The following is a 27,936-nucleotide window of genomic DNA, read 5'->3' as shown; positions in this document are numbered from 1 at the left end:
ATAATTTTTTGATTATTATCTGTCTCCACTATAAGAACATTGAGATTAGGATCTATGCCTGTTTTTATGTTCCCAGATCCTAACATGTTTCCTGGCACATAGCACTAAGTAAATGTTTATTAGTTTATTAGACAGAAAATTACTCCAAATATTATATCCTTCTTGAATTCATTCCTAATCCCTATAACCACTACCCTTAACTCTCACTCCACTGACAGATTTACCATTCCCTCTTTTGTATATGAATGGAAATTTTCAAGTAATTTGAAGGACCAGCCATACATCCATGTTTGCCTGGGACATACATAATTTTTATGCCTAATGATCTGACATAATTATTAGTGATGTTCTTTTTATTCTCATAAGTGTCTCAGCTTGGACAATAATAGATGGCCACCTCTATAGAATTGTGTTTTAGCACTTATTAGAGCCATGTCTAGCTAATATTTATTAGTTTGTGAGTTCTTTGAGGACAGAATCAATTCTGCTTTTTCTTTATAGACCCAGGGCTTATTTCAGTGTTTGGCACTCAGTGACTGTTCTTTCAAATGAAAAGCATTCCTGCCATCTTTGTCTCAAGAAGTTTCTACTGTTCTATAAAACAAACACAAAAAACACATGACACCTACACATATACACAGGTTTTAGGACAGACTCTCAGCATTTTTCTTAATATCTTCTTTTTTAAGAGTTATAAAGGTAAATCCAAGTTTATGTTTACTAAGTCATTTATTTCTCTTCTGCTTTAGGTTATTGAGTAGGGAACTTTCACAATAAAAACAGCCATTACAATGATGATTTCCTATGTTGTGAGTTTTTTTTCTGACCTTAACTTTGCTACTGTGTATTGAACTTGTACTCTATGTGACATGTAATGTATTGTATACATGAACATGGTAAAGGTGCTCACATCAATGTTAATTCGGACAGAGCAAAATATAAGAGAATAGAGAAGAAAATAATATTCTATGGTCCATCAGCTAGGAATAGTCAAACTTATTTTCTACAGGTACCTCTCCTTTGCCAATAAAATATACAGTTAGTCTTATAAACATTGACGTTTTTAAAGTGACTTTTGAGCTTTGAATAAATGCAAGGGGAAAATTTCAATGTCCTATGTACACTAGAAATTATTTTGAAGATAATAAAATGTAAGTCGGATAGTAAATGTGGACTTATAAAGGAAATAGACTTCAAAATTCAAATAAGAGATTAATAGAGAAGTGAAAGTAAAATGGATGTCTACATATTGGCTAATTCATTAAGAGAAAATTGGAAGTTACAAGTGGTAGTATAATCATTACAGAAGTCATATGTTACCAGAATATCAGTTCTGAGATGTCAATTCTGTGTGCATATGATGTTTCTAAATGTGACTTTCCTAAAGCACACAAGCACTTATCCATATTATTCTTAGATAGAGCTATTGGTGACTTTTTTTCTTGTTTGTGTAAATATTACTAAAGGGTAACCAGAAAACTTTAGTACATTGGTTACATAGATAATCAGATTTTAGATTAGTGAACACTGCTGCTATCTGAAGAGCTTGTCAGTGCTCGCAGGTCTACAGCTTTTGCTTCTCTGTTAGACTTCTTAAAACAAAAACCAATCTTTTGATGGTGTCTGTTGTATCCTTTACATATGTTAAGAACCTACTATATGTTCTATTCACTTTTCTAAGCAATTTCCTTACTCATCTTACATAGTCCTTACCTTGTGAGGTAAGTATCAATATTCTCATTTTATATATAAGGAAACCAAGGCTCAAACTGAGGAAAAAACACTTTGGCCAAGTTAGAACTCAGCCCTGCAGGGACAGATGTGATCAGTGAGAGGAGGAGTTCAGAAATAAAATTGTCCTTAATTCTCTTTTGTAATTAATATTCTTTTCAAAATGTTTTGGTTTATTGTGACAATAAATTGACAATTTTCTCCTTTTTACAAAACAATAAATACAGTTGCAATAAATAAAAGAGGCTGCAGATACAATTCAAAAGTGTACACAGACCCATTTTTTAAAAATCTGGAGCACACCTATCTACTTGTCACCTTATACCCTACTTCAATTGCTTGAAAACAATTTCAATGGTTTTCTAGTCTACCCAGTAGATAGAATCCCTGATATTTTGCAATGAGTAGTGCTGAAGATGTTGTGCTCTTCAGGAGTGGAACTCAGCTTTAGCAAGAGGGATCTGGTGTGAGATTTGGGAAAACTTGCCTAGCAGAAAGGAAAAGAGAGAATCCTATCAAGGATGCATATGTTCTTGACTCTTGTTGAAATGCTATGTTTTTCTTTCTCAAAGTTGTTATGATTAACAGTTAACTATAGCGTGATTTATTTTGTGTGTGTGTGTGGGGGGATTACAGCATTATTGTCACCAATGAAATTTTATGCTTAGAATTATTAAAGAATTAGAATTATAAAAGAATTTTTTTCTTTATTGTAAGATGAGTCCAATCATTTGAAGCACAAAAATTAAATGTCATACAGCCTGTAGTTTCTTACAAAGAAACCTTTGCATTCTGAAATGCTTTTCCAGAATTTTACTAAACATGATTGTGGTATCTTTGTTTATTTGTAGGGACTGGTAACATCTGAACATACCGAACCAAACAGGCAAACTCTTGCACCATCACTACCACATTTTACCACAACGGAATGTAACTGTATGTGGATTCCAAGCAGTCTAAAAAGAAAAATAACTGATTAGACCTCAGACTGCTCACTGAAAGGGATGACGGCCACGGCTGCAGTAGAGACACCAAAAATGGAGAAGAATGCCTCCAAGGAAGAGAAACAACAGTCTAAGCAGGACAGCCTAGAGCACAGCAATGCTGACTCTGAAGAGTGGATGAACTCTGAAAGTGACCCTGAACAGATGAGCCTTAAGAGCAGCAACAATGACAATAGCCACCAACCTGGGGATGCTCAGATGAAAAAAAAGGGGATTCCCTCTAAGCCACACCGTCAGCTCTATAGATCACCCTGCTTAGACCATCCAAGCTTCTCCCAGAGCAGCATTCTACAAGAGGGGAAGCTTGACTTGGAAAAGGAATACCAAGCAAAGATGGATTTTGCTCTAAAGCTGGGCTACGCAGAGACACAGATTCAATCAGTATTGAACAAGCTGGGCCCAGAATCACTTATTAATGATGTATTGGCAGAGCTCGTCAGACTTGGGAACAAAGGTGATTCAGAAGGGCAGGTCAGCTTGAGTCTGTTAGTGCCTCGGGGTTCCAGCTCCAGAGAGACCGCAAGCCCTGAACTATCTCTTGAAGATGAAATAGACAGCAGTGAAAATTTGAGGCCAGTTGTCATAGATGGAAGTAATGTGGCAATGAGGTAAGTGTAGTATATTTTTGCTCTTTAAAAAAGAAAAAAAGAAACCTTCCCTGAGCTCATAGAAATCATCTTTCTTTGCTAAATGCTATGAGAGTTTCCTGGTTGTTGTTCATGGCTTGTGCTCTTGTAGGTGGAGAGAGGCTAAAATGATCCTGCCAGGGTCCTTTCTCTCTCCTTTGAAATTGTTGGCAATTTGTTTTCAGGTACCCTGAAAACAGCTTAGACATCAGTGATTCTTCAATGGAAACATAATCATTTAACCTTTGTTCCTCTTGCAGCCCCTTCTCCCACCTCTACTTGTCTGGATGAATCATCCTGAGAATGCTTTTATAACATCACTTGGGGGCTTACTCGGGAACTTTCAGTAACTCCCAATTGTCATTCTACCAAATTTGGATCCCTTTGCCTGGCTTTGTGATCCGACCTTTCTCTCCTCCTATTTGATTGTATTTTTCACACCTACTGGATTTACATCAGCCTCCATGTAAATTATGCTGATTTCTAACCCCACTGCTTGTGTCCATGTCATTCCCCAACCTAGCAGTGACCTCTTCCTTATCTTCATACCCATCAAGATGTACTGCTTTCATAAATACCATCCGGACTTTTTAATCCCATTGATTATCTCTGAGCTACAGCACCTATGGTAAGTTGAATAATAGCTCCCTTTTGATGTTCACATCCTAATCCCTGGAATCCGGGATTATGTTATTTTACATGCTAAAAGTGACTTTGCAGGTTTGATTAAGTTAAGGATTTGAGATAAGTGAAATTATACTGGTTTATCAAGGTGGACTCACTATAATCTCAAAGGTCCTTATAAGAGGGAAAGAGGCAGCAGGATAAGAATGAGTAGTAGGAGGTGTGATGACAGAAACAAGAGGTCTTGTGATATAACAAAGAAGCCATGAGCCAAGGAAATGTGGGCAGCCTCTGAAACTGCAAATGGCGAGGAAACAGATTCTCTCTTGAAGCCTGCAGAAACAACACAGTCTTGTCAGAACATTGATTTTAGAATTCTGACCTCCTGAACTAAAACTAAGTTGGTGTTATTTTAAGACACTAAATGTGTGGTGATTTGCTGTAGAACGTTAGTAAATACATTATGAAGAGTGCTTTCATACTTTATTCCATACTTTCTCATATAATTTTTTATTTCATGTCAGAGATCTTTAAGAATCCCTTCTTCCATTTCTTTTTTTTATTCAAAAGCAAAACTAAACTATTGGGACTTCATCAAAATAAAAACCTCTTCTTATTTCTAAAATGAGTTGTCATTCAGTTTGGCTTTAAAACTCTGAAGGATTGGGGTGCCCGGGTGGCTCAATCAGTTAAACATCCAACTCTTGGTTTTGGTTCAGGTCCTGAAATCAGGGTTGTGAGATCAAGCCCCCCATCAGGCTCTGCACTCAACAAGGAGTGTGCTTGAGATTCTCAACCTCTGTGCCCCTCCCCCAGTCTCTCAAATAAGTAAATAAATCTTTTTTTTTTAATTCCCAGCCTGTTTCCTTCTGAGTCTATCATTGCTTGAACTCCCTGGAGTCTTAGACTGTACAGAATCAGAACAAAAGTAAGAAGCCTTAGACTAGCAAGTTTTTCATTTGATTATCCCATTGTTCTGCAGGGCAGGGGCCTTGTTTTATGCCTCCTTTGTTTTTCTCACAGCACATAGCACACTACTGGATGTTCCTGGAGAGGGAGCAGAGATAGCACAAGTTTTATGAACCATACCATTGCTCTATACAGGAGTTGCTTAGCAGACTACCTGGAGGTCCATTTTAGTATATAGTTCTATTTAATCCTCACAGAAACTTTATTTTACAGATGAGAAAACTAGACTTCAAAAGGTTCAATGATTTTCTTTTTTTAAATTAACATATAATGTATTATTTGTTTAAGGGGTACAGGTCTGTGATTCATCACTCTTATATAATACCCAGTGTTCATTACAACACATACCCTCCCCTGTTTCCATCACCCAGTTAACCCATCCCCTCACTCCCTCCTCCTCCAGCAGCCCTCAGTTTGTTTCCTAAGATTAAGAGTCTTTTATGGTTTGTCTCCCTCTCTGGTTTTGTCTTGTTTCATTTTTTCCCCTCTTCCCCTATGATCTCTGCCTTGTTTCTTAAATTCCACATATCAGGGGAGGGAGGCAAAATGGCTGAGGAGTAGGGGACCCCATTTCAACTAATCCCCTGAATTTAGCTGGATATCTATCAAACCATTTTGAACACCAATGAAATCAACCTGAGATGTAAGAATATATATCTGAATCTCTACAAGCAGAAAAGCTACTGCTTTTTGAAAGGTATGACTCATGGAGTTGTGAATCTGTGGGAAGATATTGGAAGATAAACAGAAGGGGGAGGGAGCCTTGATAAGCTGGTTCCTGGAAAGTGATATAACACCTGAGTGCAAAATCAGAACTCTTAGAAATCTGCTCTAGTAAGAGACATCTCTCTCTGGAAATGAAAAGGCAGAATTCTAGGTAGGACATGGCATTGTGGTCTCAGGATCTGAGGAGTCACAGAGTGAACAGGGGAGCCTGAACTGGTAGAGTGCCTGAGCAGTGGAGTCAGGAAGCAGGTTATGGTCAGTGAACTCAGAAGGGGATTCTCAGCTGGGATCACCATAAAGCATGAGCCAGGCTGGTAGATAATTGCTCTTTTCCTGAGCAGCCTGAAAAAGTCTGGAACCTGCGCCCGACCAGGTAAAAGCTTGAAGGGCAGTCGTGGCCCAGAAAGAACATTAGAGCAGCACCCACACACGATCAAGGAGATTCAGGTGTGCACGCAAGCCCATGGCCACTTGTGGTCTTAGAGTCAAAAAGGTCAGTGGCACTCCCAGGCCCCTAGGACTACCTCTGAGAAAGTTGCAGTGGGTGCACACAGTGGGAGGCTACAGTTTTCAGTGCATACAGAAGTGGAGACTCTTTGTCTTGGAGAGTTTATTAAAGAGGGCAGACTGTGATCTTTCTGCTCTGGGCCAGAGGTCTGCGCTCAGCCATTTTTGCTCTGATCCTCTGAAGAGATGTGGAAAACCTCCAGGGGGGAAAAAACTACACATAGGACCAGTTTTCACTGAGCCCACCCCCCTGACAGGGGGTGGGGCAACTCTGCCCACACAGGGACACCTGAGAAACAGCACAGCAGGCCTCTCCCCCAAAAGACAGTCTGGAAGAACAGGTGGATGATGAGCCTATGGATCCCATAAGACTGTAAAATTCCAATGCCAGAGGAAAACAGTATATTGAGCTCCAGGTGTTGCCTCATGACTCATTTATTTTTCAGATAAAATTCTCCTTTTTTTTTCTTTTTCTTAGGTTTTTTCTCTTTTCTTTCTTTTTACCTTTTTTTCTCATTTCAACTAGATGTTTATTATACCAACTTATATTTCATAGTTGCTTTTTAACTTGTATTTTTTCACACCTATATTTTTATAGATATATGCTTCATTTTACTCCTTTCTCTCTCTCTCTCTCTCTCTCTCTCTCTCTCTCTCTCTCTCTATATATATATATATATATATATATATATATATATATATATATATATATATATAAGTTTTACTTTTGTTGCAATGTTGGGTGGTAATGTCTTCTAACACACGGACTAAAATTCACCCAGGAACAAGTGGAACACCCTGCTTTGTCCACACTGCAAGATTATACTCCCTCTTCCCCTCCCCACCTTTTTTAAATTTTATTTTATTCTTGTGTTTCATTTTGGCTTTATTTTTCTGTGGTGGCTTCCAACTACTCAGGATGTTGCTAGGGTGCAACCTGTTTGGGATGTAGTTGATATTTTGGACTCTGTTCATTTGCCCATCCATTGTTCTCTGGACAGAATGACAAGAGGAAGGATCTCACACAAAAAAGAACCAGAGATAGTATTCTCTGCCACAGAGCTAATCAATATGGATATAAGCAAGATTCAGAGACAGAATTCAGGAAAGAATCATAAAGCCAATAGCTAGGCTTGAAACAAGCATTAGTGACAATATAGAATCTGTAAGGGCAGAAATGAGATCTAATCCAACCATACTTAAAAATGCTATGAATGAGATGCAGTCTAAACCGGATACTCTAACAACCAGGGTAAATGAGGCAGAAGAATCAGTGATCTAGAAGATAAACTGATGGAAAGGAAGAAAATTGAGGAAAACAGACATAGGCTGCTAGTAACCTATGAAAAAAGGTGTGGAGAGATTAATGATACCATGAATTGTTCCAATATCAGAATTATTGGGATCCCCAAGAAGGTGGAGAGAGAGCAAGAGAGCTAGAAGGTATATTTGAGCAAATCATAGATGAGAACTTCACTAATCCAGGGAAGGAAATAAGCATTCATATCCAAGAGGCAGAGAGGACCCCCTCTGAAAATCAATAAAGATAGATCAACACCCCAACTTATAATAGTGAAGCTTTCAAATTATACAGCAAAGGACACTATCCTGAGAGTAGCTAGGGAGAAAAGTTTCCTTACATATTGAGGGACAAGCATCAGAATAACATCAGACCTATCCACAGAAATGTGGCAAGCCAGAAAGTGCTGGCAAGACATGTTCAGGGTACTAAATGAGAAGAACAAGCAGACAAGAATACTTTATCCAGCAAGGCTGTCCTTCGGAAGGGGTGGAGAGATAAAGAGCGTCTACGACAAGCAGAAACTGAAAGAATATGTGACCACCAAGGCAACCCTTCAAGAAATATTAAGGGGGATTCTGTAAGTGAAGAGAGACCCTGAGAGTAATATATGCCAGAAAGAAACAGAGACAATCTACAGAAACGGGGACTTTAAAGGTAATACAATGGGACTAAATTCAAATCTTTCAATAGTTACTCTGAATGTAAATGGGCTGAATGCTCTCATCAAAGGACACAGGGTTTCAGATTGGATAAAAAAGGAGGACCCATTCATATGCTGTCTAGAAGAGACTCATTTTGAACCTAAAGACACCTCCAGATTGAAAGTGAGGGGATGAAGAACAATTTGCCATGCCAATGGACCTCAAAAGAAAGCTGGGGTAGTAATCTTAATATCAGACAAATCAGATTTTAAACCAAAAACTGTAGTTTAAGATATGGAGAAGGACACTATATCATACTTAAAAGGTCTATCCAACATGGAGATCTGACAATTGCAAATATCTATGCCCCTAACATGGGAGCAGCGAATTGTATAAACCAATTAATAATCAAAATAAAGAATAATATTGATAATAATACATTAATAGTAGGAGACTTCAACAGTCCACTCACAGGATTGGACAGATCATCTAAGCAGAAGATCAGCAAAGGAACGGTAACTTTGACTGACACATTGGACCAGATAGACTTCGTAGATATATACAGAACATTCCATCTTGAAACAACAGAATATTCATTCTTCTTGAGTGCACAAGGAACTTTCTCCAGAATAGATTACATAATGAATCAGAAATCAGTTCTCAATTGATAACAAAACATTGAGATTATTCCCTGCATATTTTTAGACAACAATGTTTTGAAATTGGAATTCAACCACAAAAAGAAATTTGGAAGGAACTAAAACACTTGGGGGTTAAAGAGCATCCTGCTAAATAATGAGTGGGTCAACCAGGAAATTAAAGAAGAACTTAAACAATTCATGCAAAGCAATGAAAATGTAGCATCAGTTCAAAACCTATGGAATACTGCAAAGGTGGTCCTAAGAGGGAAGAACATAGCCATCCATGCCTCTCTCAAAAAATTAGAAAAATCCCAAATACACAAGGTAACCTTACACCTAAAGGACCAGGAGAAAGAATAGCAAATAAAGCCTAAAACAAGTGGGAGAAGAGAAATAATAAAGATTAGAGCAGAAATCAATGAAAGAGAAGCTAGAACAGTAAAAGAGTTCAACGAAACTAGAAGCTGGTTCTTTGAAAGAATCAAGAAGATCAATAAACCTCTGGCCAGACTTATCCAAAAGAAAAGAGAAAGGACCCAAATTAATAAAATCACGAATGAAAAGGAAGAGATCATTACTAACACCAAGGAAATAGAAACAATTATTTGTTTTCAGACGGGTGGGGGGTGGGGGATGGGCTAGCCCAGTGATGGATATTAAGGAGGGCATGTACTACATGGAACTCTGGGTGTTATATACAAACAATGAATCATGGAGCACTACATCAAAAACTAATGATGTACTATATGGTGACTAACGTATCATCATAAAAAAAGAAACAATTATTAGAAATTATTATCAGCAACTGTATGCCAACAAACTAGGCAATCTGGAAGAAATGGATGCCTTCCTGGAAACTTATAAACTACCAAGACTGAAACAGGAAGAAATAGACAATCTGAACAGACCAATAACCAATGAGGAAATTGAGGCAGTAATGAAAAACCTCCCAAAAAGTGAGAGTCCAGGGCCAGATGGTTTCCCAGGGGAATTCTACCAAACATTTAAAGAAGATATATCCATTTCACTGAAGCTGTTTCTTTTTTTATAATTTTATTTTATTTTTTAATAATAATTTTGTGTTATGTTATGTTAGTCACCATACAGAATATCCTTCGTTTTTGATGTAATGTTCCATGATTCATTATTTGCGTATAACACCCAGTGCACCATGCAATATGTTCCCTCCTTAATACCAATCACCAGCCTATCTCAATCTCCCACCCCTCTCCCCTCTGAAGCCCTCAGTCTGTGTGAAGCTGTTTCAAAAAACAGAAATGGAAGGAAAACATCCAAGCTTGTTCTATGAGGCCAGTGTTACCTTGATCGCAAAACCAGACAAACAGGCCATCAAAAAGGAGAATTACAGACCAATATCCCTTATGAACATGGATGCCAAAATACTCAACAAGATAATAGCCAATAGGACACAACAGTACTTCGAAAGGCTTATTCGCCAAGACCAGGTGGGGTTTATTCCTGGGCTGGAAGGGAGGTTCAACATTTGCAAATCAATCCACCTGATAGCTCACATTAACAGAAGAAAAGACAAGAACCGGAAGATCCTCTCAATTGATGCAGAAAAATCATTTGACAAAATACAGCATCCTTTCCTGATTAAAACTCTTCAAAGTATAGGGATAAAGGGAACATACCTCAATATCATAAAAGCCATCTGTGAAAAGCCCACAGCAAATATCGTTCTCAATGGGGAAAAACTGAGAGCTTTTTCCCTAAGGTGAGGTACATGACAAGGATGCCCACTCTCACCACTATTGTTCAACATAGTACTAGAAGTCTTAGCCTCAGCAATCAGACAACAAAAAGAAATTAAAGGCATTCAAATTGGCAAAGAAGAAGTCAAACTCTTTCTCTTCACAGATGACATGATACTTCATGTGGAAAACCCAAAAGACTCCACCCCCAAATTACTAGAACTCATAGGGCAATTCAGAAACATGGCAGGATAGAAAATCAATGCACAGAAATCAGTTGCATTTCTACACATTAACAATGTAACTGAAGAATGAGAAATTAAGAAATCTACTCCATTTATAATAGCACCAAAAACTATAAGATACCTAGGAATACACTTAACCAAAGAGGTAAAGGATCTATACTCTAGAAACTATAGAACACTTATGAAAGAAATTGAGATAGACACAAAGAAATGAAAAACATTCCATGCTCATGGATTGGAAAAAAAAATGTTAAAATGTCTATGCTACCCAGAGCAATCTACACTTTAAATGCTGTCCCTATCAAAATACCATCTACATTTTTCAGAGCTGGAACAAATAATCCTAAAATTTGTATGGAACCAAAAGGACCCAGAATCTCCAGGGGAATGTTGAAAAAGAAAACCAAAGTCAGTCTACTGCAATGCCTGACTTCAACCTATATTACAAAGCTGTGATCATCAAGACAGCATGGTATTGACACAAAAACAGACACATAGATCAATGGAACAGAATAGAGAGCCCCGAAATGGACCCTCAACTGTATGATCAACTAATCTTCAACAAAGCAGGAAAGAATACCCAATGGAAAAAAGACAGTCTCTTCAATAAATGGTGCTGGGGAAATTGGGAAGCCACATGCAGAAGAATGAATCTGGATCATTCTCTCACACCATTCATAAACATAAACTCAAAACTAATAAAAGACCTGAAGTTGAGACAGGAATCCATCAAAATTCTGGAGATCACAGGCAGTAACCTCTTTGACCTCGGCCACAGCAATTTCTTGCTAGATATGTCTCCCAAGTCAAGGGAAACAAAAGCAAAAATGAACAATTGGGACATTATCACAGTAAAAAGTTTCTGTACAGCAAAGGAAACAGTCAACAAAACTAAGAGGCAACCCACAGAATGAGAGAAGATATTTTCAAATGACATAACAGGTAAAGGGCTGGTATCCAAGATCTATAAAGAACTTCTCAAACTCAACACCCAAAAAACAAATAATCCAGTCAAGAAATGGGCAGAAGACATGAACAGACACTTCTCCAAAGAAGACATAGAAATAGCTAACAGACACATGAAAAAATGTTCAACGTCCCTGGCCATCAGGGAAATACAAGTCAAAATTATAGTGAGATATCACCTTAGACCAGTTAGAATGGCAAAAATTAACAAGAGATGGAACAACAAATATTGGTGAGGATGTGGAGAAAGGGGGACCCTCTTACACTGTTGGTGGGAATGCAAGCTGGTATAGCCACTCTGGAAAACAGCATGGAAGTTCCTCAAGAAGTTAAAAATAGTGCTACCGTATGACCCAGCAATTACACTACTGGGTATTTATAGCAAAGATACAGATGTAGTGAAAAGAAAGGGCACCTGCACCCCAATGTTCATAGCAGCAATGTCCACAATAGGCATACGGTGGAAGGAGCCAAGATGCCCTTCAAGAGAGGAATGGATAAAGAAGATGTAGTTCATATATACAATAGGATGCTATTCAGCCATCAGAAAGGATGAATACCTATCATTTGCATCAACATGGATGGAACTGAAGTTCATTATGGTTAGTGAAATAAGTCAAGTAGAGACAGACAATTATCATATGGTTTCACTCATATGTGGAACCTAAGGAATAGCACAGAGGATCATAGGGGAAAGGAGGGAAAACAGAATGGGAAGAAATCAGAGAGGGAGACAAACCAGGAAGATTCTGGGCTCTGGGAAACAAACTCAGGGTTACAGAAGGGAAGGGGGTGAGGGGATGGGGTAGTCAGGCGATGGGTGATTAAGGAGGACATGTGTCATGGTGAGCACCGGGTGTTATAGGCAACTAATGGATTGTTGAACACTACATAAAAAACTAATGAAGTATTATATGTTGGCTAATTGAACATAATAATAATAAAAAAAAAACTTCTGAGGTGATTCTGATAAATCCCTGGGCATAAAAAAAGAACAAATTTCCACATATCAGTAAGATCAAATGATAATTGTCTTTCTCTGTTTGACTTATTTTGCTTAGCATAATACCCTCTAGTTCCATCCATGTCATTGCCAATGGCAAGGTTTCATTTTTTGATGGCTGTGTAATATTCCATGCACATACAATTGTGTGTGTGTGTGTGTGTGTGTGTATCACATCTTCTTTATCCATTTTCTTGAGGTCATTTGCTATAGTTAGTAACGTATGACAGTGAGAACTTGAACTTATATCTTCTGGTTTCAAATGAATGAAATGAAATTATCATTTCTAAATATCTGTTCTGTTTTTTCCCCTTCTTTTCAATTTTTTATTTAAATTACAGTTAGCTAATATACAGCATATTAGTTTCAGGTGTAGAATTTAGTGATTCATCACTTACATATAACACCCAGTGCTCATCACTACAAGTGCCAGGCACTTCTGCATACACGATTTAATCCTCACTATAAACCCTACAAGAACACGCTAATGAGGCTCATTTTTGCAGGTGAGGAGACTCAGGTTCAGGGAGGCTGAGTAACTGCCCAAGGTAATGCGAGTAATAAATGACACTGCTTGTATTAAAATCTGAATCTGACTTCAATGCTTCTGTGACAATATAATGCAATAGTATGTGGCTATTAGTGTTATTAAGAATATTTGAGGGACACCTGGATGGCTTAGACATTTAAGTCTCTGACTTCAGCTCAGGTCATGATCTCAGGGTCCTGTGATCAAGCCCTGCCTCAGGCTCTCAGATCAGTGGGGAGTCTGCTTGTCCCTCTACCCCTCCCCCAGTTTGTGCTTTCTCTGTGTCGCTCTCTCTCTCTCTCTCTCTCAAATAAATAAATACAATCTTAAAGAAAAAAAAAGAATATTTGACATTCTTCCTGGTAGCAGAGAATACATTTACAGGTTTCCTTTTCCAAACCTTTAAATCATGACAGCATAGTCAAGGTGGGTAAGGAATGTGAGCCATCTCCCCTGTTTTACTTAGGGAAAACTAGAAGCATAGTAACAAGGAAGTTAAATGGCCTGTACACAATACTAAAGTAATCAGAATGATGCAGTGGGCCAGCGAAAAGCAGAGGGTGATATCTATGTTCAAAGGGCCAAGGGTAACTCTGCTCTTCTCCAAATTGGCATAAACTAGAGTAATTTCTGAGGGGAAGAGGTATGGGATCTGTGAAACTCAACCTCTTGCCAAACTAGACCATTCAAAATACCTTAGATTGGACCAGTTTCCCAAGGCCTCTATTTCTTCTTCTTCTTTTTTTTAAAGATTTTATTTATTTATTTATTTGACAGAGAGAGACGGTGAGAGAGGGAACACAGGCAAAGGGAGTGTGAGAGGGAGAAGCAGGCTTCCTGCCGAGGAGGGAGCCTGATGCGGGGCTCGATCCCAGGACCCTGGGATCATGAGCTGAGCCAAACGCAGATGCTTAATGGCTGAGCCACCCAGGTGCCTCCAATGCCTCTATTACTGTAAGTTTTTTTTTTTAATGTAGGGATGATAAGAACCCAGGACTTCCTTGAGGACATTGACTTCACAGTGATATAAGATCTTCCTTATTTTTGGACTTCTGTTCAAGGATTGCTGGTTATAAAAGACACTGTAGTATGGTTCCTTTGCTTTGTAAGGAATACTGAAGAGATTAGTTAACAAGATAATTAGTTTCAACATATCTAGTCTATGCCAGTAGCAATCTGTCATACTGATGGGAAGATGAACTTTTGCCTTCTGTAGGAGTTGCTTTGCCAAATTAAAGATGCCTCACACAATTTAAATAAAGCCCCCCCCCAAAGCAGCACTAAACCTTATTTTTAGAGCGCATTAAAATAGTGCATTGTGGACCATGTGATTTTCTAAAATTGCCAGCTGTGTCCTTGTTAGCGTCTCCTTCCTATTCTGACCGGTTAGTTACTGATGAGTCCCATTTATCCTGAAATCACATTTCACATGGTGAAAGTTCATTGGTATAGTCCGCTTGTGAATTTGTTAGTGCTGTTAATCTAAATTTGGCTTATTTTCTCCATTGGTTAGCTGTAACTTCACCATTAGATTAGTACTTGCTGGACAAACTACATATCAACATCTATTGTTCCTCAGCATGTTACATGAGCCTGCATTGAAATCATGATGCTTTGTCATCTACAACATTTGCTTAACATTTGCAGTAGTGGTGTACCTGTGATTCACATACTGATATAAGCTATGATCCTGAAGGGTATGTTCATTGTAAGAGCTGCCTCCTTGGGGAGGAAAAATCCATTTTAGAGTTATTAAGTCTTTCAAAAGTAAATACCATCATATTCTTTAAGTCCAAGAGATGCCACTGACCCACCTGCTAGGCAGAATTTGGCTTGGAATTTGGATCATAATATGTATCTAAGCTAATTTACAGAACAAAGTGATATATACCATCACGAAGACACTTGGTAACTTACAGGTCTAGGCTTTATTTTTTTATTAATTTTTATTAACTGAGTAAATCCTCATAAAGATAGGAAAAGAAAGAAGCATAGAATTAAGATTATAGCATGACTATTTACAAAACTGATAATTAGAAGATTATATCATTTAAAAGCTGAATAGTGCTAAAAAATGATCAAGCTATTCAATAATTTGTAGGCAAGGAAATTAAGGCCCAGAGAAATGAAGGGGCCTATTTGTCCACAGTTACTCAAAGCCAGTATTACATTGTAGAACTTCAGACTCTAAATCAACTGCTTTTCCTCCTCAGAATAATAGAAATGACAGCAGTATTTATTGGTCATTTGTTTGTGATAGGCATATAAAATTAAATTGAGAGGTGGAGGAAACAATGTCTTCTTCCACATGTAACCAGGAGTTAGATATTATTGTGAATGCTGTAGTACCTTATTTCTCAAGATCTATCATACATCTTTTTTGTTTAAAATTTTTATTATGTTATTTTAGTCACCATACAGTACATCCTTAGTTTTTGATGTAGTGTTCCATGATTCATTGTTTGCATATGACACCCAATGCTCCATGCAATACGTGCCCTCTTTAATACCCAGGAACAGCCTATCCCAATCCCCCACTCCCCTCCCCTCTGAAGGCCTCAGTTTGTTTCCCAGAGTCCATAGTCTCTCGTGGTTCATTCCCCCTTCTGTTTACCCCCCTTCATTCTTCCCTTCCTTCTCCTACCAATCCCCTCCCTGGCTATTTCTTATGTTCCATAAATGCGTGAAACCATATGATAATTGTCTTTCTCTGCTTGACTTATTTCACTTAGCATAATCTCTTCCAGTCCTGTCCATGTTGCTGCAAATGTTGGGTAATTGTTCTTTCTGATGGCTAATATTCCATCATATATATGGACCACATCTTCGTAATCCATTCATCTGTTGAAGGGCATCTCGGCTCTTTCCACAATTTAGTTATTGTGGACAGTGCTGCTATGAAGATTGGGGTGCATATGGTGCTTCTCTTCACTATGTCTCTATCCTTGGGGTAGATACCCAGGAGTGCAATTGCTTGGTCACACGGTAGCTCAATTTTTAACTTTTTAAGGGACCTCCACACTGTTTTCCAAAGTGGTTATACCAACTTGCGTTTCCACCAACAGTTCTCACCAAGGGTTCCTCTTTCTCCACATCCTCTCCAACATTCATTGTTTCTTCACTTGTCCATTTTTTAATTTCTAACTGGTGTAAGGTGGTATCTCAATGTGGTTTTGATTTGAATTTCCCTGATGGCTAATGATTTTGAACATTTTTTCATGTGTCTGTTAGCCATTTGTATGTCTTCATTGGAAAAGTGTCTGTTCATATCTTCTGCCCATTTTTTCATTTGATTATTTGTTTCCCAGGTATAGACTTTGAGAAGTTCTTTATAGATCTTGGTTACCAGCCTTTTAATTGTAGTGTCATTTGCAAATATCTTCTTCCATTCTGTGGGTTGCCTCTTTGTTCAGATGGCTATCTTCTTTGCTGTGCAGAAAATTTTATCTTGATGAAGTCCCACAAGTTCATTTTTTCTTTTGTTTCTCTTGCCTTTGGAGATATGTCATGAAATAAGTGGCTGTGGCCGATGTCAAAGAGGTTACAGCTTATGCTCTCCTCTATGATTTTGATGGATTCCTGTCTCACATTGAGGTCTTTCATCCATTTGGAGTTTATCTTTGCAAATGGTGTGAGAGAGTGGTCGGTTTTCCTTCTTTTGCATATAGCTGTCAATTTTCCCAGCACCAATTATCGAAGAGACTGTCTTTTTCCACTGAATGTTTTTTCCTGCTTTGTCAAAGATTAGTTGCCCATAGAGCCAAGGGACCATTTCTGGGTTCTCTAATCTGTTCCATTGGTCTATGTGTCTGTTTTTGTGCCAGTACCATGCTGTCGTTGTGATCACAGCTTTGTAGTATAGCTTGAAATCCAGCAAGGTAATGCCCCCAGCTTTGTTTTTCCTTTTCAACAATTCCTTGACGATTCAGGGCCTTTTCTGGTTCCACACAAACTTAAGGGCTGTTTGTTCCAGTTCTTTGAAAAATGTCATTGGTATTTTGATTGGGATGGCACTGAAAGTGTAGATTGTTCTGGGTAGCATAGACATTTTAACTATGTTTATTCTTCTGATCCATGAGCATGGAATGTTTTTCCATCTTTTTGTGTCTTCTTCAATGTCTTTGAACAGTGATCTGTAGTTTATAGATCCTTTACCTCTCTGGTTAATTCCGAGATATTGTATGATTTTTTGGTGCTATTGTAAATGGGATGGATTCCCTAATTTCTCTTTCTTCAGTCTCATTGTTCATGTATAGAAATGCAACTGATTTCTGAGCATTGATTTTGTATCCTGCCACATTACTGAATTGTTGTAAGAGTTCTACTAATTTGGGGGTAGGTCTTTTGGGTTTTCCATATAAAGTATTATGTCATCTGTGAAGAGAGAGAGTTTGGCTTCTTTGCCAATGTGAATACCTTTTATTCTTTTTTGTTCTTGGGTTGCTGTTGCTAGGACTTCTAGTACTATGGTGAACAATAGTGGCTAGACTGGGCATCCTTGTCGTGTTCTTGATCTTAAGGGAAAGGCTTTCAATTTTTCCCCATTGAGAATGATATTCTCTGTAGGTTTTTCATAGATGGTTTTCATGAAATTGAGGAATGTACTCTCTATCCCTACACTCTGAAGGGTTTTAATCAGGAAAGGATGCTATATTTTGTCAAATGCTTTTTCTGCATCTATTGAGAGGATCATATGATTCTTGACTCCTTTCTTGTTGATATAATCTATCACATTGATCAATTTGCAAATGTTGAACCACCCTTGTATCCCAGGGATGAATCCCACTTGGTCGTGATGGATAATCCTTTTAATGTACTGTTGGATCCTATTAGCTAGGATCTTGTTGAGAATTTTGGCATCCATATTCATCAGGGATATTGGTCTGTAGTTCTCCTTTTTTTATTATAATAATATATTTTTTATTATATTATGTTAGTCGCCATACAGTACATCCCTAGTTTTTGATGTAAAGTTCCATGATTCATTAGTTGCGTATAACATCCAGTGCACCATGCAATACGTGCCCTCCTTATTACCCATCACCAGCCTATCCCATTCCCACACCCCCTCCATTCTGAAGCCCTCAGTTTGTTTCTCAGAGTCCATAGTCTCTCATGCTTCATTCCCCCTTCTGATTACCCCCCTTTCTTTATGCCCTTCTTCTGCTACTGTAATTCTCCTTTTTGATGGGGTCTTTACCTGGTTTGGGGATGAAGGTAATGCTGGCCTCATAGAATGAGTTTGGTAGTTTTCCTTCTGTTTCTATTTTTGAAACAGCTTCAGGAGAATAGGTATTATTTCTTCTTTGAATGTTTGGTAGAATTCCCCGGGGAATACATCAGGCCCTGGACTATTGTTTTTGGGTAGGTTTTTGATCACTAATTCAATCTCTTCACGACTAATTGGTCTGTTTATATAATCAGTTTCTTCTTGTTTCAGACTTTTTTAAATAAGTTTTTTACATGTTTTTTAAGAAGTTTTTATAAGTTTCCAGGAAGGCATCCATTTCATCCAGGTTGTTTAATTTATTGGCATATAGTTGTTGATAATAGTTTCTAATGATTATTTCTATTTCCTTGGTGTTGGTCATGATCTCTCCCTTTTCATTCATAATTTTAATAATTTGGGTCCTTTCTTTATTCTGTTGAATAGGTCTGGCCAGTGGCTTATCGATCTTATTTATTCTTTCAAAGAACCAGCTTCTAGTTCTGTTGATCTGCTCTACTGTGCTCCTGGTTTCTAATTCATTGATCTCTGCTCTAAACTTGATCAACTGCCTTCTTGTGCATGGGTTAGGCCCGTTCTTCTGTTCCAGCTCCAGCTTCTTAAGGTGAGTATATAAAAACTGCATTTTAGATTTTTCTCTTCTTTTAAGTGAGGCTTGGATGGCTATGCATTTTCCCCTTAGGACTGCCTTTGCAGTGTCCCATAGGTTTTGGACTGATGTGATTTCATACTCATTGTTTTCCATAAATTGCTTAAGTTCTTCTTTAATTCCCTGGTTTAACCAATCATTCTTGAGCAGGATGGTTCTTAGTTTCCAAGTGTTTCAGTTTCTTCCAAATTTTTCCTTGTGATTGAGTTCCAATTTCAAAGCATCGTGGTCTGAGAATATGCAGGGAATAATTTCAGTCTTTTGGTATCGGTTGAGACCTGTTTTGTGACCCTGTATATGGTCTATTCTGGAGAAAGTTCCATGTGCATTTGAAAAGAATGAGTATTCTGTTGTTCTGGGGTGTAGTGTTCTGTATATATCTATGAGGTCCATCTGGTCCACTATGTCATTCAAAGCTCTTGTTTCTTTGTTGATTTTATGCTTAGGTGATCTGTCTATTGCTGAGAGTGGAGTGTTGAAGTCCCCTACTATTAACGTATTATTATCTATATGTCTCTTTATTGCGGTTAAGGGTTGGCTTGTGTGTCTTGCTGCTCCCCTGTTGGGGCATAGATATTTAAAATAGTCATATCCACTTGTTAGATACATCCTTTAAGAATAATGTAGTGTCCTTCTGTATCTCTAACTATAGTCGTTCGTTTAAAATCTAATCTGTCTGATATGAGAATTGCTACCCCAGCTTTCTTTTGAGAAAGCATGAAAACTGGTTCTCCATTCTTTCACTTTCAGTGTGGATGTATCTTTAGGTTCAAAATTGGTCTTTTGTAGACAGCATATGGATTAGTTATGTCTTTTTATCCAATCTTCAACCCTGTGGAGTTTTATGGGAGCACTTAGGCCATTCACATTGATTATTGAGAGATATGATTTTAATGATGTCATGTTGCTTGTGTAGTCTTTGTTTCTATAGATTGTAAATTTCTGTTCTGTATCACTCTTGCAGTCTCTTTACTTTTATAGAACACCCCTTAATATTTCTTGTATGGTTGGCTTGGTGGTCACATATTCTTTCAGTTTCTGCAGTTCTTGGAAGGTGCTTATCTCTCCATCAATTCTGAATGACAGCCTTGCTGGATAAAGGATCCTTGGCTGCATGTTCTTCTCACTTAGTGCTCTGAATATGTCTTGCCATCTTTTTCTGGCTTGCTAGGTCTCTGTAGACAGGCCTGACGTTATTCTGGTGTTCCTTCCTCTGTAGGTTAGAATTCTTTTCTCCCTGGATGCTTTCACGATTTTATCCTTGGATCTAAGATTTGTGAATTGTACTGTTATGTGATGTGGTGTTGGTCTGTCCTCATTGATCTTGCAAGGGGTCCTCTCTGCCTCTTGGACACAAGTGCTTGTTTCCTTTGCCAGATTAGGGAAGTTCTCAGTTACAATTTGTTCAAATATCTCTTCTAGACCTCTCTCTTTCTCCACCCCTTGGGAATGCCAATGATTCTGACATTGGAACATTTCATTGAGTCAGTAATCTCCCAAAAACTACATTCTTGAAGTTGGATTTTTTTTTGAGCCAATTCCCATTTTTTCCTTTTTTTCTATCATCCCATCTTCCAACTCACTATTTCTTCTTCTGCCTCATTTACCCTGGCTGTCAGAGCATCCAGTTTAGACTGCATTTGATTCATAGCAATTTTAATTTCTGCCAGATTCACTCTCATTTCCACCCTTAGAGATTCTATGTTCTCGTTAATATTTTCGTTAATATTTTTTTCAAGCCTACACATCATATTGACCATTGTTACTCTGAACTCCATTTCTGACAATTTGTTTATATCCATATCCATTAGTTCTGTGGTAGAGGCCACAGTCTCTGTTTCTTTCCTTTTTTAGGGGTTCCTCCTCATTGTCATTCTGATGAGGAGAGGTTGCATAGATGTCCAGAGCCCAAATTACAGACCAGGACCCGGGCAATGTGCACTTGTTTTATAGGGACCTTAGGGATGTGGGCTTCATGTTTTTTCAGACTGCCTTCTGGGGGAGGGGCCTGCTGCACTGATACTCAGGCAAACCTGTTGGGATAAAGTTGCCCCATCCCCTGTGAGAGGGGGTGGGAATGGGCACAATGGGAACCGGTATTTCCGAGCTTTTTTTCTCTGGCGGCTTTCCCTGCTGGTTTTCTGTGACTCTTTCTGAGAGTCAGAGCAGCAGTGGCTGTATCCCAGCCTCTGTCTCAGAACAGAGAGATCACAGTCCACTCTCCACTGAGCTCTCCTGGCCACTTTAACTCTGTTTCTGTTGGTGCTGCTAAGAACCCTGCAGTGTCCTGGGTTGTGCACCCCACAGCCACTCTCCCAGGCATTGCTCCAAGGGCCAGCACATCTCTGTCCTTTATGCTTCTAACATCGCCAAGCGCCCCTGGATCCTGTGCACACTCCCATGTTCGCTGTTGCAGTGTGGTTCACGTTTGCTCCAGAGCTCCGGTTTTCACTCTTGTCGCGTGCATGCTCCTGAGGTCTCTGTCTCAGTCTGCTTTCTCTGCAGCTATCGGTCTGTGAGTACGACCCACTTCCCAGTGCAGGAGGCTACTGCTTCCCGGCGTCTGAGTATGGCAGCTCTGTCCTCATTCTGATTATCTTCTGATATCTGGGCACAGTTTCACCACTCTCCTCTTCATACCTCAATCCTTAGTGCCAAAGTTGGTAATTTGTAGAGATTCAGATGTATCTTCCTACGTCTTGGGCTGATTTCATGGGTGTTCGGGTTGATCTTGTAGATACCCAGCACGATTCAGGGGACTAGCTGAAAAAAGGTCCCCTATTCCTCCGCCACCTTTTTTCTTCCCCTCCCCAGGTCTAGGCTTTTAGATAACATTTTAGATAGGCTTTTGGGTTTAATTTTTAAATTGTAAAATAATATTTTGTGGGTTGGGCCTAAAGTAGGTCATCTTGCAAGAATCACTTTATTTTCCAGTATTTTTTTTCTTTTATGCATTCCTCAAATATTCATTGGCACTAAACTTTGTATACTGGGCTGTTATGTAGGACTTTACTTCCACCTAAATAAATGATGAAATTGAATTCTGATTCCTATTGGGCACTTGGTAAGCTTCATGGATAATGCTAAAGGTATGATTTCAATATATTTTCAATTGAATGCTATAGGTATTTTACATATTTAAAAAATTTATTTTATTTTTAAATTTATTTATTTATTTATTTATTTATTTATTTATTTATTTAAAAGTTCCATGGTTTATTACTTGTGTATAACACCCAGTGCACCATGCAATACGTGCCCTCCTTAATACCCATTACCAGCCTACCCCATTCCCTCCACCCCGGAAGGCCTCAGTTTGTTTCCCAGAGTCCATAGTCTCTCATGGTTCCTTCCCCCTTCTATTTACCCCCCATCATTCTTCCCTTTCTTCTCCTACCAATCTTCCTACTTCTTATATTCCATAAATGAGTAAAACCAAATGATAATTGTCTTTCTCTGCTTGACTTATTTCACTTAGCATTATCTCCTCCAGTCCCATCATGTTGAGCAAATGTTGAGAAATCGTTCTTTTTGATGGCTGAGTAATATTCCATTGTATATATGGCCACATCCTCTTAATCCAGTCATCTGTTCAAGGGCATCTCCGCTCCTTCCACGATTTAGCTATTGTGGAAAGAGCTGCTATCAACATTGGGGTGCATATGGCCCTATCTTCACTACATCTGTATCTTTGGGGTAAATACCCAGTAGTGCAATTGCTAGATCATACGGTTTAGCTCAATTTTTAACATTTGAAGGGACCTCCACACTGCTTTCCAAAGTGGCTGTACCAACTTACTTTCCCAATAACAATGTAGGCAGGATCCCCTTTCTCCACAACCTCTCCTACATTTGTTGTTTCCTGCCTTGTCAATTTTTCCATTCTAATTGGGGTAAGGTGGTATCTCAGTGTGGTTTTGATTTGAATTTCCCTGATGGCTAATGATGTTGAACATTTTTTCATGTGTCTGTTAGCCATTTGTATGTCTTCATTGGAAAAGTGCCTGTTCATATCTTCTGCCTATTATTTGGTTTGTTTATTTGTTTCTTGTGTGTTGAGTTTGAGAAGTTCTTTATAGATTTTGGATACCAGTCTTTTATCTGTAGTGACATTTGCAAATATCTTCTCCCATTCTGTGAAGTTTTTTTGACTGTTTCCTTGGCTGTGAGGAAGCTTTTTATCTTGATGAAATCCCACAAGTTCATTTTGCTTTTGTTTCTTTTGCCTTTGGGGATGTTTCATGAAAAAAGTTGCTGTGGCTGATGTCAAAGAGGTTGCTGCCTATGTTCTCCTCTAGGATTTTGCAGGATTCCTGTCCCACATCGAGGTCTTTCATCCATTTGGAGTTTATCTTTGTGTATGGTGTGAGAGAGTGGTCAAGTTTCATTCTTTTGCATGTAGCTGTCCAATTTTCCCAGCACCATTTATTGAAGAGACTGTCTTTTTTCCACTGGTTGTTTTTTTCCTGCTTTGTCAAAGATTAGTTGCGCATAGAGCTGAGGGTCCATTTCTGGGTTCTTTATTCTGTTCCATTGTTCTATGTGTCTGTTTTTGTGCCAGTACCATGCTGTCGTTGTGATCACAGCTTTGTAGTACAGCTCGAAATCCGGCATTGTGATGCCCCCAGCTTTGTTTTTCTTTTTCAACAACTCCTTGGTGATTTGGGGCCTTTTCTGGTTCCACACAAATTTAAGGGCTGTTTGTTCCAGTTCTTTGAAAAATATCATTGGTATTTTGATTGGGATGGCATTGAAAGTGTAGATTGCTCTGGGTAGCATAGACATTTTAACTATGTTAATTCTTCTGATCCATGAGCAAGGAATATTTTTCCATCTTTTTGTGTCTTCTTCAAGTCTTTCCAGAGTGATTTGTAGTATCAAGAATATAGATCCTTTACATCTCTGGTTAAGTTAATTCTGAATAACATATGATTTTTGGTTCTATTGTAAATGGAATGGATTCCCTAATTTCTCTTTCTTCAGTCTCATTGTTCGTGTATAGAAATGCAACTGATTTCTGAGCACTGATTTTGTATCCTGCCACATTACTGAATTGCTCTATAACTTCTAGTAGTTTGGGGGTGGATTCTTTTGGGTTTTCCATATAGAGTATCATGTCATCTGCAAAGAGAGACAATTTGACTCTTCTTTGCCGATTTGGATACCTTTTATACCTTTTTGTTGCCTGATTGCTGTTGCAAGGACTTCTAGTACTATGTTGAATAACAATGGCGAGAGTGGGCATCCTTGTTGTGTTCCTGATCTTAAGGGAAAGGCTTCCAGCTTTTCCCCATTGAGAATGATATTTGCTGTAGGCTTTTCATAGATGGTTTTTATGAGATTGAGGAATGTACCCTCTATCCCTACACTCTGAAGTGTTTTAAACAGGAAAGGATGGTGTATTCTGTGAAATGCTTTTTCTGCATCTATTGAGAGGATCATACGGTTCTTGACTCTTTTCTTGTTAATAAGATCTATCACAATGATAGATTTGCGAATGTTGAACCACCCTTGCATCCCAGGGATGAATCCCACTTGGTCATGATGGATAATCCTTTTAATGTACTGTTGGATCCTATTACCTAGGATCTTGTTGAGAATTCTGACGTCCATATTCATCGCGGATATTGGTCTGTAATTCTCCTTTTAGATGGGGTCTTTGCCTGGTTTGCGGATGAAGGTAATAATGGCCTCATAGAATGAGTTTTGTAGTTTTCCTTCTGTTTTATTTTTTGAAGGAGCTTCAGGAGAATAAGTATTATTTCTTCTTTGAATGTTTGGTAGAATTTCCTGGGAAATCTATCAGGCCCTGGAGTCTTGTTTTTCGGGAGGTTTTTGATCACTGTTTCAATCTCTTCATAATTAATTGGTCTGTTTAAAAAACAATTTCTTCCTGTTTCAGTCTTGGTAGTTTATAGGTTTCCAGGAAGGCATCCATTTCATCCACGTTGGTTAATTTATTGGCATAAAGCTGTTGATAAAAGCTTCTAATGATCCTTCCCATTTCATTGGTGTCAGTTGTGACCTCTCCCTTTTCATTCATAATTTTAATAACTTGGGTCCTTTCTCTATTCTTTTGAATAAGTCTTGCCAATGGCTTATTGATCTTATTTATTCTTTTAAAAAACCAGCTTCTAGTTCTGTTGATCTGCTCTACTGTGCTCCTGGTTTCTAATTCATTGATCTCTGATCTAATCTTGATCAACTGCTTTCTCATGTGTGGGTTAGGCCTGTTCTTCTGTTGCTGTTCCAGCTTCTTGAGGTGAGAATATAAAAACTTCATTTTAGATTTTTCTATTCTTTTGAGTGAGGCTTGGATGGCTATGTATTTTCCCCTTAGGACTGCCTTTGCAGTGTCCCATACGTTTTGGACCATTGTGTTTTCATTGGCAATGGTCTCCATAAATTGTTTAAATTGATTTTTGATTTCATGGTTTATCGATTCATTCCTGAGCAGGATGGTTCTTAGTTTCCAAGTGTTTCAGTTTCTTCCAAATTTTTCCTTGTGGTCGAGTTCCAATTTCAAAGAATCATGGTCTGAGAATATGCAGGGAATAATTTCAGTCTTTTGGTATCGGTTGAGACCTGTTTTGTAACCCAGTATATGATCTATTCTTGAGAAAGTTCCATGTGCATTCAAAAAGAATGAGTATTCTGTTGTTTTGGTTTGTAGTGTTCTGCATATATCTATGAGGTTCATCTGGTCTAGTATGGCATTCAAAGCTCTTGTTTCATTGTTGATTTTCTTCTTAGGTGATCTATTGCTGATAGTGGAGTGTTGAGGTCCCCCACCATTAAAGAAATATGTCTCTTTATTGCGGTTAAGAGTTGACTTGTGTGTCTTGCTGCTCCCCTGTTGGGGCAAAGATTTTTAAAATAGTCATATCCCCTTATTAGATACTTCCTTTAAGAATAATATAGTGTCCTTCTGCACCTCTAACTACAGTCTTTAGTTTAAAATCTAATCTGTCTAATATGAGAATTGTTATCCCAGCTTTCTTTTGAGGTCCATTGGCATGAAAGATGGTTTTCCATTCCTTCACTTTACGTCTGGATGTATCTTTAGGTTCAAAATGAGTCTCTTGTAGACAGCAAACAGACGGGTCATGTCTTTTTATCCAATCTGCAACACTGTGGCATTTATGTGAGCATTTAGTCCATTCACATTGAGAGTGATTATTGTAAGATATGATTTTAATGATGTCATGTTGACTGTAAAGTCTTTGTTTCTATAGATTGTAATTTTCTGTTCTGTGTCACTCTTGGGGCCTTTTTACTTTTTAGAACCCCTCTTAATATCTCCTGTAGGGCTGGTTTCATGGTTATGAAATTGGTCAGTGACTGGCGATTCTGGAAGGTCCTTATCTCTCCATCAATTCTGAATGACAGCCTTACTGGATAAAGGATCCTTGGCTGCATGTTTTTCTCTGAAAGACCTTTAAAAATGCCCCCCAACCTTTTCTTTCATTCCAGGTCTGTGTAGACAGGTCTGACGTAATTCTAATATTTTTGCCTTTGTACGTGAGAAATTTCTTTGCCCTGGCAGCTTTCAATACCATATCCTTTCATGTAATATTTGTGAATTGCACTATGACGTGACGTGGCTAAAGTTTGTCATGGTTGAGCTTGGGAGGGGTCCTCTCTGCCTCTTGGACACAAATGATTGCTTCCTTTGCTAGATTTGGGATGTTTTCAGCTAAAATGTGTTCAAATATCTCTTCTAGACCTCTCTCTTTCTCCACCCCCTCAGGGATGCCAATGATTCTGACATTAGAACGTTTCATTGAGACAGTAATCTCCCGTAACCTACATTCTTGACATTGGATTTTTTTGAACCAAGTTTGTATTTTAGATTTCTCTTCTACCATCCCATCCTCCAATTCACGAATTCGTTCTTCTGCCTCATTTACCCTGGCTGTCATAGCATCTAGTTTTGACTGCATTTGATTCATAGCATTTTTAATTTCTGCCAGATTCACTCTCATTTCTGCCCTTAGAGACTCTATATTCTCAGTAATATTTTCGTTAATATTTTTTTCAAGTCTACACATCATCTTGACCATTGTTACTCTGAACTCCATTTCTGATAATTTGGTTAAATCCATATCCATCGGTTCTGTGCCAGAGGCCAGAGACTCATTATCTTTTCTTTGCTGGGGAGGATTTCTCCTTCTTGTCATTCTAATGAAGAGAGGTTGTGGGGTTGTCCAGAGCCCAAATTATTGACCAGGACCCAGGCAGTGTGCTCTTGTTTTATAGGGACCTTAGGGATGTGGGCTTCTTGATTTTTCAGCCTGCCTTCTGGGGGAGGGTCCTGCCGTGCTGATACTCAGGCAACCCTGTTTGGGTAGAGTCTCCCTGTCCCCTGCGAGGCGGTTGGGGATTGGCACAATGTGAGCTGGTATTTCCAGGCTTTTTTTCTGTGGCGGCTTTCCCTGGCGGTTTTCTGTGACTCTTCTGAGAGTCAGAGTAGCAGTGGCCATATCCTAGCCTCTATCTCAGAACAGAGAGATCGCAGTCTGCTCTCCACTTAGCTCTTCTGGCCTCCTTAACTCTGTTTCTTTTGTTGCTGCTAAAAATCCTGCAGCTGGCATCCCAGCCCTCTCTTCCAGGGCCGGAGCATCTCTGTCCTTTGCGTTTCTAACACTGCCAGCTGCCAGCCGCCCCCGCGCTCTCCTGAGCTCCGTTTCAGTGAGGTTCACGCGCACTGTGGAGTGCCGGTTTTCAGTCTGGTGGCACGCGTACCCGGGCTCACGGTCTCAGGCTGTTCTCTTGTGGGTGCCTGTCCGAGAGTCCAGCCACTCCCCAGTGCAGTTGGCTACCGCTTCCC

At 38.8% G+C, this 27,936-nt stretch overlaps 1 protein-coding gene across 1 annotated transcript in view; it reads left to right on the top strand.

Moving 5' to 3' along the window:
• Nucleotides 1-2,735: 2,735 nt before the first annotated feature.
• The window catches only part of ZC3H12B (zinc finger CCCH-type containing 12B), an 82,934-nt gene continuing 57,733 nt past the window's right edge, over nt 2,736-27,936 (top strand). Inside the window, exon 1 of the mRNA XM_045796687.1 lies at nt 2,736-3,343. Coding sequence (XP_045652643.1) covers nt 2,736-3,343 — 608 coding nt within the window. The remainder of the gene's footprint in view (nt 3,344-27,936) is intronic.

The sequence above is a fragment of the Ursus americanus genome, chromosome X, assembly GCF_024610735.1.
Source record: "Ursus americanus isolate L20-20 chromosome X, mUrsAme1.1.p, whole genome shotgun sequence".
In the NCBI taxonomy this organism is placed as follows: domain Eukaryota; kingdom Metazoa; phylum Chordata; class Mammalia; order Carnivora; family Ursidae; genus Ursus; species Ursus americanus.
The sequence above is the reverse complement of the archived record's forward strand: the minus strand, read 5'-3'. Positions and strand labels throughout refer to the sequence as shown.